Here is a 19,189-nt window from a genome sequence, read left to right as displayed (position 1 = left end):
TAGAATCCCTTGACCTTTTCACACAGTTGACATACCTAACTAGAAGGCTGTGGAGATTAAAGAGTTAATTAACCACTGCCTGCTCTTGAGACCTCTTCTCTGATCACCCTATTAAAATTAGGTCTATCTCTGTTATTCTCTGTCAGAGTGAAATCTACACAATTACAGTTTCTAAGTGTTCCTTTATTTGTGTATTTGCTTGTTTGTTATCTATTTCTTTCACTAGATTATATACACTAGGGGGCAGTGACCATATCTAGCTTGTTCACTGTTGTATCTCCAGCACTAATTCTTGGTAGGCACTAAAGAAGTACTTGTTAAATGAATGAATGACTGTACCACTGACTGTCATTTATCTGTCTATCCTATTAGCTCTGGGCAGTTGCTATATAAGATAGTGGCACAGTGACAGAAGCACCTGAAAGTAATCAAAGGAGGAACTTGGTTGCGTTTGAACTTGCTGTCAGTTGTTCTGAGCTTTTTGGTTTCAGCTGAGGATATCCTTTTCCCTTCCTTTATCTTTCTTACAGTGAGTGCCCTTGCCCCTCAGACCGGATGAATGCTGAAAACAATGAGTAGTCCATAGAGTGTATTTTTAAGTTGATGATTAAGAGTCTCTAGAGTCCATTTTATAGTGAAATCAGGACTGAAAATTGGATGTTGGAGTTCCTCAGCAGGAAAAAGCTCAGGCTGCTACTTTCTTCAGTTGTTTCCTTTTGTGGATGATCTTCATGTGGGCATTTTGTAAAGCTTAATTTTTTGGAATACTAAAGCCTTTAAAGTCATGTATTAGTCAATGTAGTAAAAAATAATTCCTTTAAAGCAGTCTCTAAAGAGAAGATGCTGTAGATTTTCTGTTTCAGCAGTTCTCACAGTATGATTCATAGAAGATCCTTTGTGAGGGAGGAGCATTTTAGCATTGTGTTGTAGTATCTTGTTTGTATGTACTACTTAAAAAAAGAAAGTGGTCTATTGACTTAACAGAGGTAACTAGATAAAGATTGCGGTCCCTGATGTCTTTTGTCTCACTGGAGAGGAACAGAGACTGTCGCGTTTGAGAACATTGGATTTTCACTTTGTACAATTTCTTTAAATAGTCTTTGGAGGAAAAGTTAGAAATAATATCTACTTTGTTAATTTCCATTAAATGCTACAGGGAGCCTGATGGCCTTGGAACTCTATCACCATTTTAGTGGGGCTCTTACTATTTAGAATGTCCAGAGTCAGGATCAATACAGAATCAATTATTAAAGGACAGTACTGGTGGTTACAGCTATTCAGGTTTCCTTTTGTTGATTGCTATTATGCAAATATTGCTGATGTCATCCATTGAGTCCTTTTTCATTGTGATCTTTCCTGGGTGTACTATGAGTTTAGAAAGTAGTATATTATATTAAATGTGTTATATATGTCATGATTGAGGGAAGACTGGGTTGAAACCAGGCTTATTTATTATTCTTGCCATAATCTCTCACCTGGACCTTTCAATAGCCTTCTGTTTACTTTTCTCCCTTTCTTTATTATCTCCTTCTCCAGGCCAGCCTCCACAGAATAGCCAGAGTGATCTCTTTAAAACATAGATCAGAGTAAGTCTTACAATTCTTTAAGGCTTTCTCATTGCTCTTCAGGTTAAAGTTAAACTACCTACTGTGGTGTACCCAGCCCTGAGCCCCATCTCGTACCACTCTCTCTGTTGTTCACCATGTTCCAGACACTGTGGGTTCCTTTCTTTTTCTGCAGGCATGCTAGATCTCTAGGCCTTTGTATTTTCTGTTCTTTCTTTCTAAAGTTCTTCCTCTGGCTGGCTCCTTCAGGCTTTACCTCCAATGGCACCTCCAGGAAGAGACCTATGCTAGTTTTTAGGGCTGTTGTAATAAAGTGTCACAAACCAGGAGGCTTAAAAGAACAGAAATTTGTTTTCCAACAGTTTTGGAGGCCAGAAATTAAAAATCAAGATGCCTAGCAATCCTTAGTGGCTTGCAGCTGCGTGATTCCAGTGTCTCCTTTTGTCATCCCGTGGCTGTCTTTCTTTTGTACATTTGTGTCTCCACGTGGCCTTCTCTCTGTATGTCTCCGTGTTTCTTCTCTTTTTATAAAGACACCAATTATATTGGACTAAGGGCCAACCCTACTCCAGCATGACCTCATTGTAACTAATTATGTTTGTAATGATCATTTCCAGATAAAGTCACATTCTGAGGTTTCGGGAGGAACATGAATTCAACCCAGTACACCTTTCCTGACTCAATTTAAAGTAGGCTGCATTAGTGGAACTGTATCTATAAACATACTCACAAGTTATTTCTGTCTTTGGTGAGCAGGACACTTCATTAGACCACGTTTCATGCATTGTACTCAGTTCTGCGTACGCCATCCATGAGAGGAAAGTTATTTGAACTAGGATGTGAGTGGCACTATGAAGAGTTTAGAAATCATGTCACATGGGTTAGTACTGGGGTTTTGCTCAGTTGGAGAAGAGAAGATGTGGGAAGTCATCACATCCCTCTGCAGGAGGACCATCCCTTCAGAGGAAGGGGAGTATGGAAGAAAAGATTGTAAGTTACATCCATCACAGGCCTGTATCCTGTATTTGAGAAGCATGGTTTCACCTTTCTGAGGGTGGGGGTGGGGTCTTTATCCTTTTGCATTTTACCAGATACTAGCCTCCATCTCTCAGAAGATCTGGTGTGGTATATGTTTATAAAATGCTACCAGGAGAATATTTTGCATATACAGAAACATTCAGAACCACAGAGCATAAGGGAAGAAAAACATTAGTAATATATCACATTATATTTAACAAAGGAGGAGAATAAACCTGTAAAGCTTTGTTTGATAATATTATATCTTTTTATAAGATTATTATTGAAATGCCTATGTATTGTGTATAGGAATCTCCCCTTATCTATGATCTTGCTTTCCACAGTTTCAGTTAATGTACAGTCAACTGTGGTCCAAAAATATTAAATGGAAAATTCCAGAAATAAACAATTCATAAGTTTTAAATTGTGTGCCATTCTGAGTAGTGCAATGAAATCTCATATCTTCTACCCCATTCTGCCAGGACCTGAGCCATCCCTGTGTCCAGCATAACAGATGCTATCCATCTGTTAGCATAGGAAAAATATAGGATATGTTCCTTTGGTACCCACAGGGGATTGGTTCCAGAGCCCCTCCGTGGATACCAAAATCCATGGATGTTTAAGGCCCTTATGTGTCATACATTATACTACACAATGGCATAGTACAGTCAGCCCTCTGTATCTGTAGGTTCCACATCCGTGAATATGGAGGGCTGAGTGTATAGGGTTCAGCACTGTCTGCAGTTTTTGGCATCCATTGAGGGTCCTGGAACATATTCCCCATGGATGAGGGGGGATTATTATATATGCGTTCTGGCAAGATTTTCCACTTTTTGAAATGAAATAAAGATAATGTAGTTTAGATACCCTTGCAATTCAGCAAGCATATTTTGGCAGCATTTACCTGGAATGGAGAGGACCTCATGGCTTTGGGTATTAATGGATTCACGGACATCAGGGATGACCTCAACTCTCTTGCCTCCTGTCCTCTGTCATAGCTTCTCCCAGCCTAGTTTTATCCAGCCATTAAACTCCTCTACTCCTATCCTGAGTTGTGGATGTCTGCTGAAGCAAACCACAACTAGGAAGATTGTTGTGTTGTGTTGCAAATTCAGCCTTTAGACTCAGGGACCCTATGGAGGCCTCAGCTTCAGTTCCTTCTTCCATGCTACACTTTCACCTCTATTTTCAAATCATTGCCATACTGTGCCCTTTTCTCTCTTTTAATAGATAGCCTTGTCCTCTACTTCACTGATTAAAAAACTAAGTTGTTGTATGAGAGGCATTTTAGCTAGAACCCCTTCAGTTTCCTCCTTCTCCAACTAGAGATGTAAGTCCTTCTGCACTCATCTGTTTCCCAATGGAAGAGGGATTCCTTCTGTTCAGATCAAATCCCTCCATCTGTGTCTTTGACCCTATTTTCTCCTGTCTCCTCAGAATCTCCCAGCATCACTAATCCCCCTCTCACCTGTAATCTCAACTAATCACTTTTTGCCTTTGGGCTTTATACCTCTCACATTTTTCTTCCTTCTTTATAAAACTCTTTGTTGGAAAAATGTATCGTACACATTGATCAAATCAACATTTTGCAGCACATTTGGGTTTACTGAACACTAGTATGCTGCTGAATGAACCCTTATGATAATACATTTTACAGGAAGCTGTCATTCAGATCAAATAACTGCACTGGTTGAGAACCACAGCTTTGAGTCCTTTATAGCCCTAAACTTACTGTCACAAGGTCATACCTGACCTTGTAGGTTACATACTTCAATAAAATGCCGATTAGTTCTTCCCCTGTCCCTCCATCCAGATGCTGGCCTTTTGTCTGTATTAATTTGTAGTTATTTATCTTCCTGTTTTTCCTCCCAGAAGAGGGCATACAGTTCGTGATTCCTCAGCAGCCTGGATAAAGCTAAACTGTTGTGAGTTGGGTTTAGATTTTATGCTTGGGTTCTCCCTCAGCCATGTGATTTGTCACTGGGCAAAAGGCACATCTGACTATAGTGTTCTGCAGCTCTTCCAAAGCCAGTAACAGACCCGTGCAACAAATGAACCTGCACAAGCTTGATCTTGTGAACTGTGATTTTCATTCTCTTTGCTTTGAGTCATGCTATTCTCTGAAGCTGTGTTGGGCTTGTTTTAATTCTAGTTGCAGAGCTAGGATGTATGCATGCATGCATTCATTCTGTGTATATTCATTGATCTTCTACCATGTGTCAGACATTATTCTAATCACTGGGGACTTAGCAGTGGACAAAACAGACAAAATTAAGACTGCCTCATTAAGACTCTACGTCTAATGTACCGATTTCATTATTCCCTGTTGGTTTAGAGAGGCAATCTCAGATTTCAGATAGGTTTCTCTTTGTAGGAAGATTTTCCTGTCTACATCAGGTGGCAGCCCAATGAATCTACTCTCATCTCCCGTCTCTTCCCCTCATAAACTATATATCTCTTGCTATAAACAAGAACAGTTCCTGAACATGCTTGTTCTGTGGAGTTCATCATGCTCCCTTTGCTTGAAATGCTTTTCTGTACCTGAAAAAATTCTTGTTACTCTTCAGAGTTCAGCTCAGATATCACCTCCTTGGTGAAGCCTTCCATGATTCCCTGAGGTCTGAATGTAACTTCTCAGCTCCCACAGCACTTTGTATATAAAACTTAAACCATACCATCTTGTGATTGTTTATTAGTATGCTCATCACTTTTTTTAGATTTGAAACTTTAGAAATGGAATTGTATCTTACTCAATTCTCTTTCTTTAGCATCTGTCATTTAATGAATACTCAATGTACATTTTTAAATGAAGGAAAAATTTAATATATATGTGATTTAGTACAATATAATTTACATATGACTATAGTGAAATAGAAATGTAAACATCGTATGTACATTATAATACATACATCTTAAAGGAAATCTTAAATGTTTATAAATCTATTTGCTAATTATCTTATTATTATAGATATAGAAAAATGCATCACCCTGACTCCAGAATCTCCTTATTCTCTTTTAGAATCACTATCCCTCCCCTTGCAAGGGTAATCACTGTTCTTACTTCTAACAGCATGCATTTTGAACCCAGACTTTACACTATGTGAATATATCTTTATTTAAAAAAGGAAGATTTAAAATAATTGACATCTGTTTTTTGACGTCTCAGTTTTTTTTTTTTTCTTTAATTTAAGAGTTTGGACTTGAGCTTTAAGTTCCCTTCCTGTCCTAAAATTGTATGAATCTAATTTAACACCTAACGAAGGGGGGAGGGTATAGCTCAAGTGGTAGAGCGCATGCTTAGTATGCACGGGGTCCTGAGTTCAATCCCCAGTACCTCCATTGAAAAACCGAATAAATAAACCTAATTACCTCCCCCCTGCAAAAAAAAGGTGCCCATAACACCTAACAGGTCTCTCACTTTATCACTTACACAACAGCGCCCTCTGACGATGTAATATTTTCTAAAATTTGAGAGCTTAAACTGTGGTCAGGTAATTCTAGTGATACAAAGCTTCCTAAAGCCACAGGAAGTTATTGATCATGTGATGCTGTCACAGAGCTGTTTAGTGAGCAGTTGATGCCAGAATCTTCCTCTGATGAAGTACTTAACTATTGTTTGACAAAACATGTTATTTCTTGATTTACTGGAGTGTTTTAGGTGTTCTCAAGGACAGGATGTCTTCACCTCTGTTTTAGCAGTAGAGCAGAAAATATTTTGATATCATAGATATGGGTAATTTAGAATGTGATTCTGTCTTTGGGGCCCAAAATCCTTGGTCAGGGGAAGTGGGGCTTCTTGAGCACCGTAGAACTGTACTGAATCCATTTTCCTACCAAGTATAACTATTTAAAAAATGTAATTGGATCCTGTTGTGATATTTATTCATACTGTTATTAAATTGATAATAGCTTCTCTTATATTTTCTCAAGCACTGGCTTGATAAAATGTAAGATATAAAATGTCTATGAGAATTTTAACATTAACAAGAGGACCTTATACACAGCTATGTGGGGAATCACTGATTTACAAGATTTGAACTGCAGTCATTTAATAATTATTTATAAAGTATCTGTCTTTTACAGGGGCACTGTGGTAGCTACTGTATTTTTGTCTTTCTAACTATCCATTTATAAGTATAGGAGGCTGGATAGCCAAACTTTTTCCACAGTGGACTGTCTCATATCTTTTTCTTCCCTCCCCAGTTTGTTATTTTATCTTTAAGTAAATAATTTCTTTGTAAGTGTCCTTTTTCACACTAGGAGCAGATTACAAGTAATATATAGAAGAAAGGCATACAATTCTCTCTTCTAGTTAATATGGACAGAAAGATGTATGAAGATGAGCAGCATCTTATTACATAGAAGGATGGTTTCATTTGAAGGTTACCTCTGATGAAACTTCCACTTCCTTGTTAAAATGGAAACTAGACCTGCTAAGATTGTCAATGAAGAGAGCATCCCTGTGGGAAGGGAAGGACAGTCTTGTTTCTTAGACTCATCTTCCTCTTGGAGGGACTTGTGATCCTTTCCCTTGTCACCACCACCACTCTTGTCATCAAGGGATACTGTTTCCCTTTTAATTCTTTAAGTCAGATTTACTCTCCAATCCTTCCTGGTATCTTTATAGTACAGGTGAACAAAGGTTGAGCATTCAAAGGATTCTTGAAAGGTTCTGACATAATAAAGTAGAAATTAATCAAGAGTCACCCGTGATCTGACTCATAAGTTATGGCTTGCTCTCCCATCTTGTCCCAGCTCTGAGGCTACTCCTGGGTGAGGGACAAATTAGTAGGACCCTATTTTTTTCCAACTATAGGCCCAGGGACTGCCTAAACCCCAGCTTCCTTTCAGGTTTTGGTTCCTTCTTTGAGAACTTGTGTCCTTCTAACACAGAGTTGTCTGACGCTTCAGGGGAGATCAAGCTTGCCCAGAAACAATGTCAGTCTCCATTTAGGAACTCTTAACAGAATGTAATGCCATTATTCCAAAATTAATACAAGACACATACATCAAATGGAAGAAAGGAGGTCTTATTTCATTTTAGCATCTCTGAATTAGAATCGGAGAGCCCTCTTTCAAGGTGCTTTAATTTATGGGAGGTGTGAGTCCATTTTTTGGGTCCTGTATACCTCTGAGTATACTTTTCATATGTTTAGTAAAATTTCACTTAGCTATTGTCATATATCTGAGTATGTAAATGAGACCAATTGTATACTGAGTTTCCTAAAACTAAAGGCTACTGAGTAAGAGTCAATGTGATTTTGTTTTTTATCAGTGGCCTAATTAAATGAGTTAAAAACAGTATAGTAACAATTACCGAATCAGGTCAGTGAGAAGACCAACATTCCGTATATTCTTTACTATAACTGTTAGTATGCGGTTGGGGATGTGTACTTCATTTTGCAAATCTAGGAGAAAGATATTCTAGTGTCCCCTGCTGAAAGTTGAACTTTGTAGCCAGCTCTGTCTGCAATACTGTGTTATAGTGAAAAAAGCAGACTGATTTTGTCAGAGGTTGGATTGGATAGTGGGTAAAGCACATGAAAAAGAGTTGTATTTGACTTTTGTTTGTTAGTTATATTACCCTGGACAAGTTATTGGACCTCTCTGAGGTTCAATGTCTTTATTATAAGACTGATGTAATGAATGTGCCCCCAGAGGGTGATTGGGAGGATGGTGATGTGACCTGTGTAAAGCACCAGCACAGCACCAGTCACAGAGTAAGTGCTCTATGTTATCCCCCCAGCCCCCCACTCCTCCCACGTGGCCACCAAAACTGTGTCCAATAGATTTGATGTTCTCGCAGCCTTTTCTGGATATAAATCTTATTTCTGATCAGTTTTAAAGTCAAAATAGTTATTTGTGCCACAATAAACTATTCACAGGGTGGTGTTCTCTTTATTCCTTCTTGCCTACCCATTCTCATGGATCTGTTTCTCCTCTACAAGGTGAAGGAGGGAAGCATCCCTTGACATTTCTTGGATCACATTCTGGAAAGAACTGTTGGGTGTGACTAGAGGTGTGTTTCCTTCTCGAGGTCATGCTTGTGTTGCTTTTACAGAGCTATTATTTAGTTATCTGAATACACCAAATTGCAAAAATAATGAAAAATTCCAGCTTTGCCTCTGACTTGTGACCTTGGCCAAGTCATTTGACCTCTTTGAGCCTGGTTTCTTCAGTTGAACAATGCAGATCAAATAGTTTCTAAGGCCCTTGTCTCCTTTTATGTTGTAATTTATAAAATCTCTATTCAGGAACTCAGAGCTGGAAGTGGCATGCAGGCCTCAGTTCTCAACAGCAGAGGGCACAGTGCAACTAGTGTGCCTGGCCGTTAGGTGTTGGAAACTGTCTACAGTTATGTAACCTGAATTGCTATCCTTGATGATTATGAAGAGTCAGGAAAATTCTGTAAATTAATGTTTTGCAAAGGATATTTCACTACCTGTTTCTAACTGTTTAATATTTAAGAAATAGGAGATTTTAACATTCTAAGAGTACTTCCTGTAATATGGGAAGAGCTTCATCTCTCTTCACCTCATTTACCCCATCTAAGTACTCCATGCTTATCATTGGTGCACAGATGGGTTGGAGAGGAGAACTGAGATTCACTGAGCATGAATTATATGTCAGGAACTATACCTGATACTTTCGGTACACTTTCTCTAATCTTCACAGCAATCCTTTGAGTTATGTGTTATTATCCTTATTTTATATAGAACGACAATGGGGCTCCGAGAGATTAAGTGACTTGCCTGAGGCCTCACAGTAGCAATTCAAGTTCAGATCTATTAACTCCTTAACCTACTTTCTTTCTGTCATATCAGAGTTCCACCCCCTTCCCCCCAGTCTAAACACTTAGGGATTGCTAGGAGCAAGAGTACCCTGAGAGTGGCCACAAAAGGAAGTCTGGTCTTCTCTGTCTAAAGTTCTCATGGCCTTTGTAATTCTGGATGGAATCTTTTCCTCTGGCAATAATTTTTTTTAACATTTACATTTAACATGATATATACAAACACATACCCATGTTTTCAAATTTGAAACCTTTAAAGTGGATTATTGAAATGTTTCTTTGTGGGCTGCTTTTAAAGGGAACAGCAATTTCATTTCATAAGAATGAATAAGAAAGAATTCTAGGCTCTAAAGTCAGTGGGTAAGTTGAAAATCATTATGGCAAAATTACCTTTGAGAATACCACGGGAAAGCATCTTGTTTGAGAGCCATATGCTTCCTTTCTTTAAGTCCATCACAGCTAGTCTTTTCTCCTTTGTTGAAACAGATCATGGTGTTTCCTGTTGAGCTTCAAATGATATACTTTGCTTACAACTGGGGCCTTGTTGGATGATAATTCACATCTTTAAACATCAGAGTGTCATTCAGTGTGGTGAGATGCTGGTAGTATTAGAAATATTCTGCAACCTGGATCAAGACAAGGAACAGCAGACTCATGTCTTATTTTGGAGCTTATGCTAACTCAGTGGTTCTCAAAACATTAGCTGTACATCAGAATTATCTGGAGGGCCTGTTAAAACATAGATTACTGGGTTCTATTACCCACAGTTTCTAATTCAGTAGGTCTGGTATTCAGCAAGAGAGTCTGTGTTTTTAACAAGTTCCCAGATGAAGCTGATACTGATATCCAGGGACCTCACATGGAGAACCACTGTACAAAGCAAGTGGAATCACTTGTTTATAGTCCCTTCACTGTCTGCCTGTTTCTTTTAGGCTGAGTGGATATAGTTGAATTAGTTTAAGTTAAATGAAGGAATTGTGGCTCAGCCAATTCCTTATCCTGTTGCTGAGCTTACTGCTTGGCCTAGAACGCGTACTTGGCCCATTCAGTAGATGCTTATTGAGCGAGTGAGTAAGTGAGTTAACATATATCATGGGGGTGGTTTTAAGCATACAGACATCATTATTATATACCTGTTCCATACAAACTGCTTATTTTACTGCAAGGCAATTAGTCTTTATAATAGAATAGCTTATATTTTAGGAGTATAAATGGTAACGATTGTGGACATCAGGAAGTATGCAATTAGGTGCAGTATTGAGAAACTTGCATTTTGGGACCAATGGTATAAATGTGAAGAGGGTGTGTGTGTGTGTGTAGATAGTGGGTACGAGAGTTCCATCTGTTGTAGAATGACCTAGGGAAATCTTGCAGGGGCTGGTTTAGGTCAGAACTAACTCCTGCCCCAGGGAGGCTGGAGCAGCGCTGGATTAGCCTGAGTGCCCCAGGCCAGCCTCTGCATTCTCACTCCTGTCCCTCCAAAGCACTGAGAAATTCAAACCCTATGATCCTAAAAGCTCAGTGGGCTCTGTATTGGTGGGTAGCTCTGTAAATTCAGATAGTTGTGTATGAATCTTACCATATTATAGGGTTTAAGAATTTTATTTTTAATGTGGTGAGTTTTAAAATGATGAGTAAAAGTGAAGCGTAAAAGAAAAAAAATCTCAAGAATATAAAGTTCAATTTAAGCTTAAAATTGTGTCCTTTTTTCATTTTTGACATGTTTTAGATTATGTCTCACAAAGTCTTAGTATCCAGTATGTTTTCTCTTTCGGTGTAGATTAAAATTTTTCCTTTAAATTTATTTTACTTTTATATGCTGAAGTATTTTCAAGTAAATTACAGACAGCATGAGTAGCTATCTCTAAATCCTTCCATGTACAGCTGTAAAAAAGAAAAACGTTTTCTTATATAGCCAAAACAATATGATCACTCCTAACAAAATGAATGAGTCCTTAGTATCATCTAATACCTAGTCCACATTTAAATTAACATAATTTCCCCTAAATTGTCATTTATATCTTGTTTATTCAAACCAAGATATAATCTGGAGTCATGCATTACATCTGGTAACAACATAAGGAATGTTGTTCCTACAATGTTCCTTAAAATTTAATCTAAGACAGTCCTTTTATCAGGACATTGCCTTGCCATTGTCTTGTAAAATGTCCCACCTTTGGATTTGTCTGATTGCCTCATCAGAGTATCTTCAGCTTGTTCTTTTACCCTCTGTATTTCCCAGAAACTGGAAATTAGATCTAAAGGCTAGACTAAGATACAAGTTGAACATTTTGGGCAAGAATTCATCATAGGTGATATGTACTTTGTGTTATACCATGTGAGGAGATACATAATCCCTGCCTATACCACTGTTAGTGATGCTAACTTTGATCACTAGATTAAGGTGATGATGACAGCCTGATATTGTGACAGTATTCTCTATGATATTACTTTGGTAGTAATATGAATGTTCATTTTCCTGTTATCCATTCCTTTAATGCTTTTAACACCATTTGATAATTCTTGCCTGACTCAGTAACTTCACTAGGGTTTGCCAAAGTATCATTTTTCTAATTCTGTTCTTCCTTCTGCATCAGCTGACATGTGATTTAACAGAGCTCTTTTCATTAACTGGAACTTATTTGGTACCCTGAAATGCAATTCTGTTGGAAAGGCAGGTTAAATGTTGAGTTCTTTACTTTTTTAGTCACATTTTGTAAGTGAGGAGTTGGCTTAATAGATACCCTAAATGGTGGCAAATTAATATTTTTCTTGCTTTCTTTTTTTTGGTATCCTTATGGAGTAATGGATTTTCATGAATTGAATGTTTCAGTCAACTACAATGATTTTTTTATGTTCAATTTGTTTTATGTTCAGTTTATTAAAAGTTTAGCCAATGCTAGTCCCTTGCAGTTGGCATCTGTGTTCGTTAGACATAACTCAATTAATTTTCCAATGCGTCCTTGCTTTTTTGTGCAGCAAGATGCATTGATTTATCTTGTAGCTTCCTTATCCCAAATATCAGTCAGCCACTTCACTAACAAGCCCTAGTTCCTTTTAGTAGGGAATGGTATTGGACACCCAAATCATAGCCCTTGAAATGTCAATTGTTATTGGGATGACAATGTTTATAGACCTTTTCAGTGGTCTGTTTAGTTCTTGAATTTTGATATTGAAAGTTTCAATAAAACAAAGCATAAATACAAAACAGAAATAGACTTACAGACATAGAATATAAACTTGTGGTTGCCAAGGCGTTTAGGGGTGGGAAGAGATAGACTGGGATTTCAAAATTGTAGAATAGATAAACAAGATTATACTGTATAGCACAGGGAAATATACACAAGATCTTATGGTAGCTCACAGAGAAAAAGATGTGACAATGAATATATATATATGTTCATGTATAACTGAAAAATTGTGCTCTACACTGGAATTTGACACAACATTGTAAAATGATTATAAATCAATAACAAATGTTAAAAAAAAGTTCTCTATAGGAAATAAGGTGTTGGATCATAAAGGAGGGAAAATAAAATTGCATTATATTCAGAAAAAAAAGTTTCAATAATGAAAAAAAGTAAGGAATATCTGTGTTTTGAAAGTAATAGGTTCATATCACTATTTCCAATCCGTTTTAACATTATTGTGTTTTTAAGTAGCTACTTGATTTTATAATTGTGTCTTTTCTCTTATATCGAAAATCCTGACCATCACTAACATTGCTTTATCTTACAATAAAAAGAAATTTAAAAATAACAGTGTCAGTACTACTACTAGTGAAACCAAATGAAGTTTAATTTTTTGTGTGATTTTTGTAGCATAGGTTGATTTTAATGGAAGAATAAATATAAATTGTTTTGATCTTTATTTTTCTTTGAAATATGTTTTGTCTGCTTCATTTTTGTCATAGGTTGATCATTTTGGATTTAATACTGATAAAACTTTTAAACAGCGGTACCTAATAGCTGATAGACACTGGAAGAAAGATGGTGGATCAATACTTTTCTACACTGGTAATGAAGGGGACATTATCTGGTTTTGCAACAATACGGTATGTGCAGATTTGTGAAACTCCTCTGCTCAGTTTTCTTTCTATTATGTTTAACTGGAAAAAATCTTTTGTGGTATGTATGACCAAGTTTTTCTGTATTTAATTGTGAAGTTCTTTAAAAAATAACGAAAAGATAAACTCACTAATAATAGAAAAAAATCAAAAGTACATGAATAGGCAGTTCACAAAAGAATAAATATAGATCTCCAATAAGCCTGTTCAGCCCTAAAGAATTATACATGAAAAGAATGAAATACTGTTTTTGGACAATTGAATTTTAAAAGGTTAAAAATAAATTTCTAGCTTATTTCAAGATAGAACAAGGATGTGAGGGAAATGAGGATGGGAATGTTATTATGTGTGGGGCCTGTAGAATAGGAACACAAGGGCAGGAATTTTTATTTGTTTGTTTATTTGTTTATTCTCAGATCCAAGACTCTGCTAGACATATAGTAGGAGCTCAATAAATATTTGTTAAATGGATAAATGAATAAAATCTAAACAAAGCCAGTGCAGATAAGAAAAAAAAATACAAGTTTGATTATCAAATGGGAATGGACAAAGGCAAAGTTGTAGCTGTATTTTAGCTTTCCTTTTCTACCATTTTTATTATATTTGTGAGGGTAAACAACAATGCAGCTGTTAGCTTGCTTGCCTGCCCATATAGTCTATCATCTTTTATAATGCTTAAGTCTGTTAACAAAACTTAATTTAGAAGACACATGAAAGGCAGAAATGTTCCTTTTTAATATGTCAGAGCTAAGACTAGAAAATGTCAACTTGCTACCAAAAAGTTAGTCTGTGAATTACCTTAGAGTGGGGACTGAATCATATTTTCTCCACTGCCAATGTCTGGCATGGTGTCTGGTATTCAGGAGATCTCAGTTAATGTTGAACTGAACTGCACTGAAAGCAGAGATATGAATCCAATTATACTGTGTTATTGCATTCTGTATTTCTGATTATTTCCTTAGAAATGTTAACAGTCTAAATATGTTAGTTGAAATTAAAATAATTCCCTAAGAATTGAGATCCTAGATATCTGTCTCTTAGATAAGTGACAGATGAAATCAGGACTTATTTTCCATCAGGTTCCTGCTCTGTTATTCTGTGAAGCAACTGAGGCTCCTTTGTCTCTCTTTCTCTTTCTTGTGTGATTTCTCTTTTATGCCAGGGCCACAGGCAAAAAATATCCAGTTATTTTCCCAGGTCCAGTTCTTCATCATAGGTAGGCAGCTCTTCCTGCCTCCACAGACCCCACTGCTCTGACAGGCACTACAGCATACCTTAAGGCTTCTGGGGATTTCTGACCTCAGAAGTGGTAGAAAGGAAGAGCTACTGAGGGTAGGAACAGTTCCAGATAACTCAAAGGACAGATCTTGGTACTTTACCAGCCCTAAACACACCTTCCTTTATATATTAGAATGTTTGGGTTGCATATTCATATATTCTGGACACTGATTTGTTGAGAGCCAGTGTAGCATAGTGGTCAAGAGTGAAAACTTCAGCCAGACAGATAAGGTTTGAATTCTGGTTTTGCCGCTATGGTTTGTGACTTTGAGCAAGTGATTCTGTGCCTCATTTTTCACATGTTAAATGGGTATAATAATAGCATCCAGTTCATAGAGTTGTTGTGAGGGCAAATAAGAAATAGGAACTTAGAACAATGCTGGCACAGAATGTTATTTAATGTTAATATGTTACATGGACCTCTTTTGAAAAATAGAACTACCCTAAAATAGATGCTGGCAAATAATCACTTATTACAATGTGAATCAGATACTTCATCTCAAAGCCTGAGGTCAACTCCACAAAGGTCTGGCTGTTTTGATGGATGATCCTTACTCTTAAGAAAGATCCTTACTCTGACCCTATCATAGTCTGGTAGGGTCAGACACCTAGGTAAGCAATATTGCATCAAAGTAACCGAGATCTATACCTAGCGCAGTGGAATTAGGAGGAGGGAGTGATCCGCAAGCCAGAGTGAGGAAGACGGAGGAGGGCTGGTGTTCCAGGATCTGAAGGTACATGTCAGGGAATGAGCAGAGTGTTATCCTCACCTGCATGCAGCTCTTTTGTTTGTTTGTTTATTGGTCAAGACAAACAAAAAGTTTTAGACGTTCTTAGTCCTTGTTAGGGAGCAGCAGCTCATTAAAAAGCAATAGTGTGCATTAGGAATGACAAATAGTTTTTAATCTGTGCTAAGTCTAAATCTAGTCGATTGATGTTGGCCACCTGTAATGCTTTGTTGCAAAGGATTCTGAGGGCACAACTTGAGGTAAGTGAAAAAAATGCAGTGGTTGATTAATGACCAGTATTATGTATGGAAATAAGGAAGTCTAAATGCACTTGATTTTGTTCTGGAGCCAGACAGCCTGTGCTTGAATCTTGGCTCTGCTACTTTCTAGCTGTGTATCTGTCACAGGTTATTTAAACTCTTGTGCCTCAGTGTCCTTGTCTGTAAAATGGGGATAATCAAAGTGCCTGCTCTTAGATTGTTGTGATAATTAAGTGAATTAATAAGTAAAGTGTTAAGAACAGTGCCTGACACTTTGTAAACTTTCAATTAATTAATATTAGCTATTGTTAGCTACTGTTTATCTTCAAATAAATAAGATTACTATAAAACCCAAGGGGGTCCAGTACATTTATTTGTACTGTTCTCTTATGTTATAAACGTCTGTGAGTAGGCAGATATCTTAGTTATCCTCAGCACTTTTCTAGACTCTTTGGGACAGTGCAGTTTGAAGGCTATTTTAGACATAATGTTGATTCTAAGACTAGAGTGTCGGAATAAGGAGAGTTGGAATGACTGGTGGTTGAGCAACTTGGGCCTATTTTTAATTGTTTCACAGTGTGAGACTGATGTACAACAATGAAACAACAATTATATCATTTATCTGTAAAACAAATACGAATTGTGCAGCTTCTCAGATAATCCTTTTTGGTCTGGTTTAACATCTATCTCATATGAGTTGCAAAAAGATTCAGACTTTTTTCACATCTTGAGTTTACACTGTGAATTTGTAAATTCTTCCTAGGGGTTCATGTGGGACAGTGGCTGAGGAACTGAAAGCTATGTTGGTGTTTGCTGAACATAGATACTATGGAGAATCCCTGCCCTTTGGTTCCAACTCTTTCAAAGTAAGTGTACTTTTTACTTTTGAGTTTAGAACATTTTCTAATTACATGAAAGAAATAATAGCTTTAGCTTGAACTGCCCAAAATTCCAGTAATTTGTATATAATTTTTCCTTTTTATATAGAATTTGAACAGAATTTTTATGTAGAATTTCTTAAACCATATTATTACTATTATGTTGATCAGTCTTTAGCTCAGTGTGATGAAGCTAGACGTCTCCACGTAAATCTTAATCTTTGGCTGCAGAGACTGTGGAGGGAACTTTTCATTGTTTAAAAAATGTCAGTAAATAATCTGCTTTGTAAATTATACACTTAAGTTATCGGTTCTACCACTGGAAAAAGTGTAATGAACGTATATATATTTGTTTAATAAAAGGTGTTTTTCAATAAAATAAGAACAAATAATCTCTATGATTCAGTGAGGTCAACTGGCCACTTGGATTCCCTTCTGGCCTTTCTGTTCTCACAAGGAGCTTTGGCCTTGGTCACAGATCTACACTTAAGAAACTAGGACACTTCTTCCTCAGCAGAGTCACTCATGTACTACCCTTGTGTTTCTGACTTTACGAATTTGCCTCTGTTTTATTACTTACTGAATATTTTTCTTTAAACAACTCACTTTTTAGACTTAGCATTATCTTAATAAGGGCTTTATGTACTATTTTTAAAATTATATTAAAATAAAAACAATGATTAAATTTTAAATGTTTGTGCACTACCTAAGACTATCATGCATACCATTAGTATGTACATACTATGTTTTAGAGAACTGAGTTAGAAGAAACTTGGGGTTAACCATTTTCTCGGCTTCTTGTTTTAAAAGGGGTTTTGATTTTTGTTCTCAGAGGTTTTATTATATCGTATTATAAATAAATAAGTAAAAAGTCCTTGTGTTACAAATGAAAAGCTGATCAATTTGCTGATATTCATTGGGCTGCATAGGAAACTCCATTCTTTAGCTTATTATTTTGTGTAACTATCTGACTAGATGAGTTGACAGATCCTGAAACCATTGGGAAGTAGTCAGCTTGTTGCAGCTAAAAATGTAACTCTTTTCCTAAGTCCCTGTGGTTCATACTTCATTGGCATAATAGAGCTAAGGGCTGTCTTTGATATGCTTCCTTCCCTTCATGTGCTCACAGAATTTGTCAGTAGCATGGGGGAATATTACAAATATATTGTGAGGATTGGGGGAAAAACTGCACTAAACTACATACATTAGTGCCATGAAAACTGGAAGTGAAAAACAGTGACAGACATGAGAAAGAAGGTAAGAAGTTCTAAAGCATACATCTTAGATTAGGGGGAAGGCTAAAGGAGTGAATGACATACATAGGAAAGAGGAAAGATGGAACTCTCTGGTTCTGAAATGTGCCAGTGATGGGAGTGTTCAGAGTGATGAGACCAAAGCATGAAGGTCAAATAGGATAGCTTAATATGGGTATGTAGCTGTATTAGTTATCTATTGCTACATAACAATTTACCTGAAACCTTAGTGGCTTAAAACAGCATTAAACATTTATTATCTCACAGTTCCTGTGGGTAAGGAATTAGGAGTAGCTCAGCTAGGTGGTTCTGTTTCAGGGGATCTCATGAGATTGTCAGCTGGTGCTTCAGTCATCTGAAGGCTTGACTGGGGCTGGAGGACCCTCTCTGATCATATGGAGGATCCACTTAAGTGACAAACTGGTGCTGGATATTAGCAAGAGGCTTCAGTTTGTCTCCTCCTGGGTTTTTCCTAAGGCCCACTTGAATGGCCTCATGACGTGGCCGCTACCTTCCCTCAAAGTTGACAATCCAAGAGAGCAAGGTAGAAACTACAGTACTTTTAACGACCTCATATTGGAAGTCACATATCACTTCTGCCACATTCTGTTTGTTAGAGTCAGGTCACTAAATGCAGCCCAAGTTCAAAGGGAGAAGAATTAGGCTTTACCTTTTAAAGAGAGACATCTCATTAGCCTCCTGAGCTAATCAGGACTCTGCTTGAGTTCCACCTCCCTACATTGCAGTGAGGAAATTCTCCCTAAGCAGAGAGCTAGATGATCATGAAATTTACTTGCTGAGTGTCCTCTCAGGGATCAATGTCTTGTGTTGCCTGTATTCCAGTGCCTGAAATAGTTGTTCCATAGGTTGCTGTTTTCTTTTTTTTTCGTCTCCAATTTTATAGTTGTACAACAGGCAGGCTAACTTATTTCCAGTTGTTGGTATATCAGACATAATAATCTTTTTGATGAGGAAGGATGAGTTTTATTTTTACTGATGATTCTAACTTCAATTTTCCACGGGATTTAGTTTACCTTTGACTATATGGTAGCCACTGTAAATGTTTCAAGATTTGAAATAAAAGTTATAATAAAGTAGTTGTCTGTTAAGATTAGTATTGTATTCCATCACATTTGTTGTTAAATGTTACCTACCATTTGTTTCTGTTGTTTCTACTGCCTCAACAAGGTCTTTGGTAAATAGCATTTAAGAGAAATTACATTTGAATGCAAAATACATTATCTTTTTCCCCAAATTTTAAGATCAGTTTTTCATAAGTTGTTTAAATCAGCATTGCTATACTTTAACTGGGTGTTTTAGCTCAGTTGCCTAGAAATTCTATTTGGAGAAAAGC

General features: G+C 37.0%; 1 protein-coding gene across 1 annotated transcript in view; it reads left to right on the top strand.

Annotated features, from left to right (window-relative positions):
- PRCP (prolylcarboxypeptidase) overlaps nucleotides 1-19,189 on the top strand; it is a 59,189-nt gene that overhangs the window by 20,273 nt on the left and 19,727 nt on the right. Inside the window, 3 exon segments of the mRNA XM_014560903.2 lie at nucleotides 13,286-13,426; nucleotides 16,468-16,482; nucleotides 16,484-16,570. Of these exon segments, the coding sequence (XP_014416389.2) occupies nucleotides 13,286-13,426; nucleotides 16,468-16,482; nucleotides 16,484-16,570 (243 nt within the window).

The sequence above is a fragment of the Camelus ferus genome, chromosome 10 (genome assembly GCF_009834535.1).
Source record: "Camelus ferus isolate YT-003-E chromosome 10, BCGSAC_Cfer_1.0, whole genome shotgun sequence".
NCBI lineage: Eukaryota > Metazoa > Chordata > Mammalia > Artiodactyla > Camelidae > Camelus > Camelus ferus.
The sequence above is the reverse complement of the archived record's forward strand: the minus strand, read 5'-3'. Positions and strand labels throughout refer to the sequence as shown.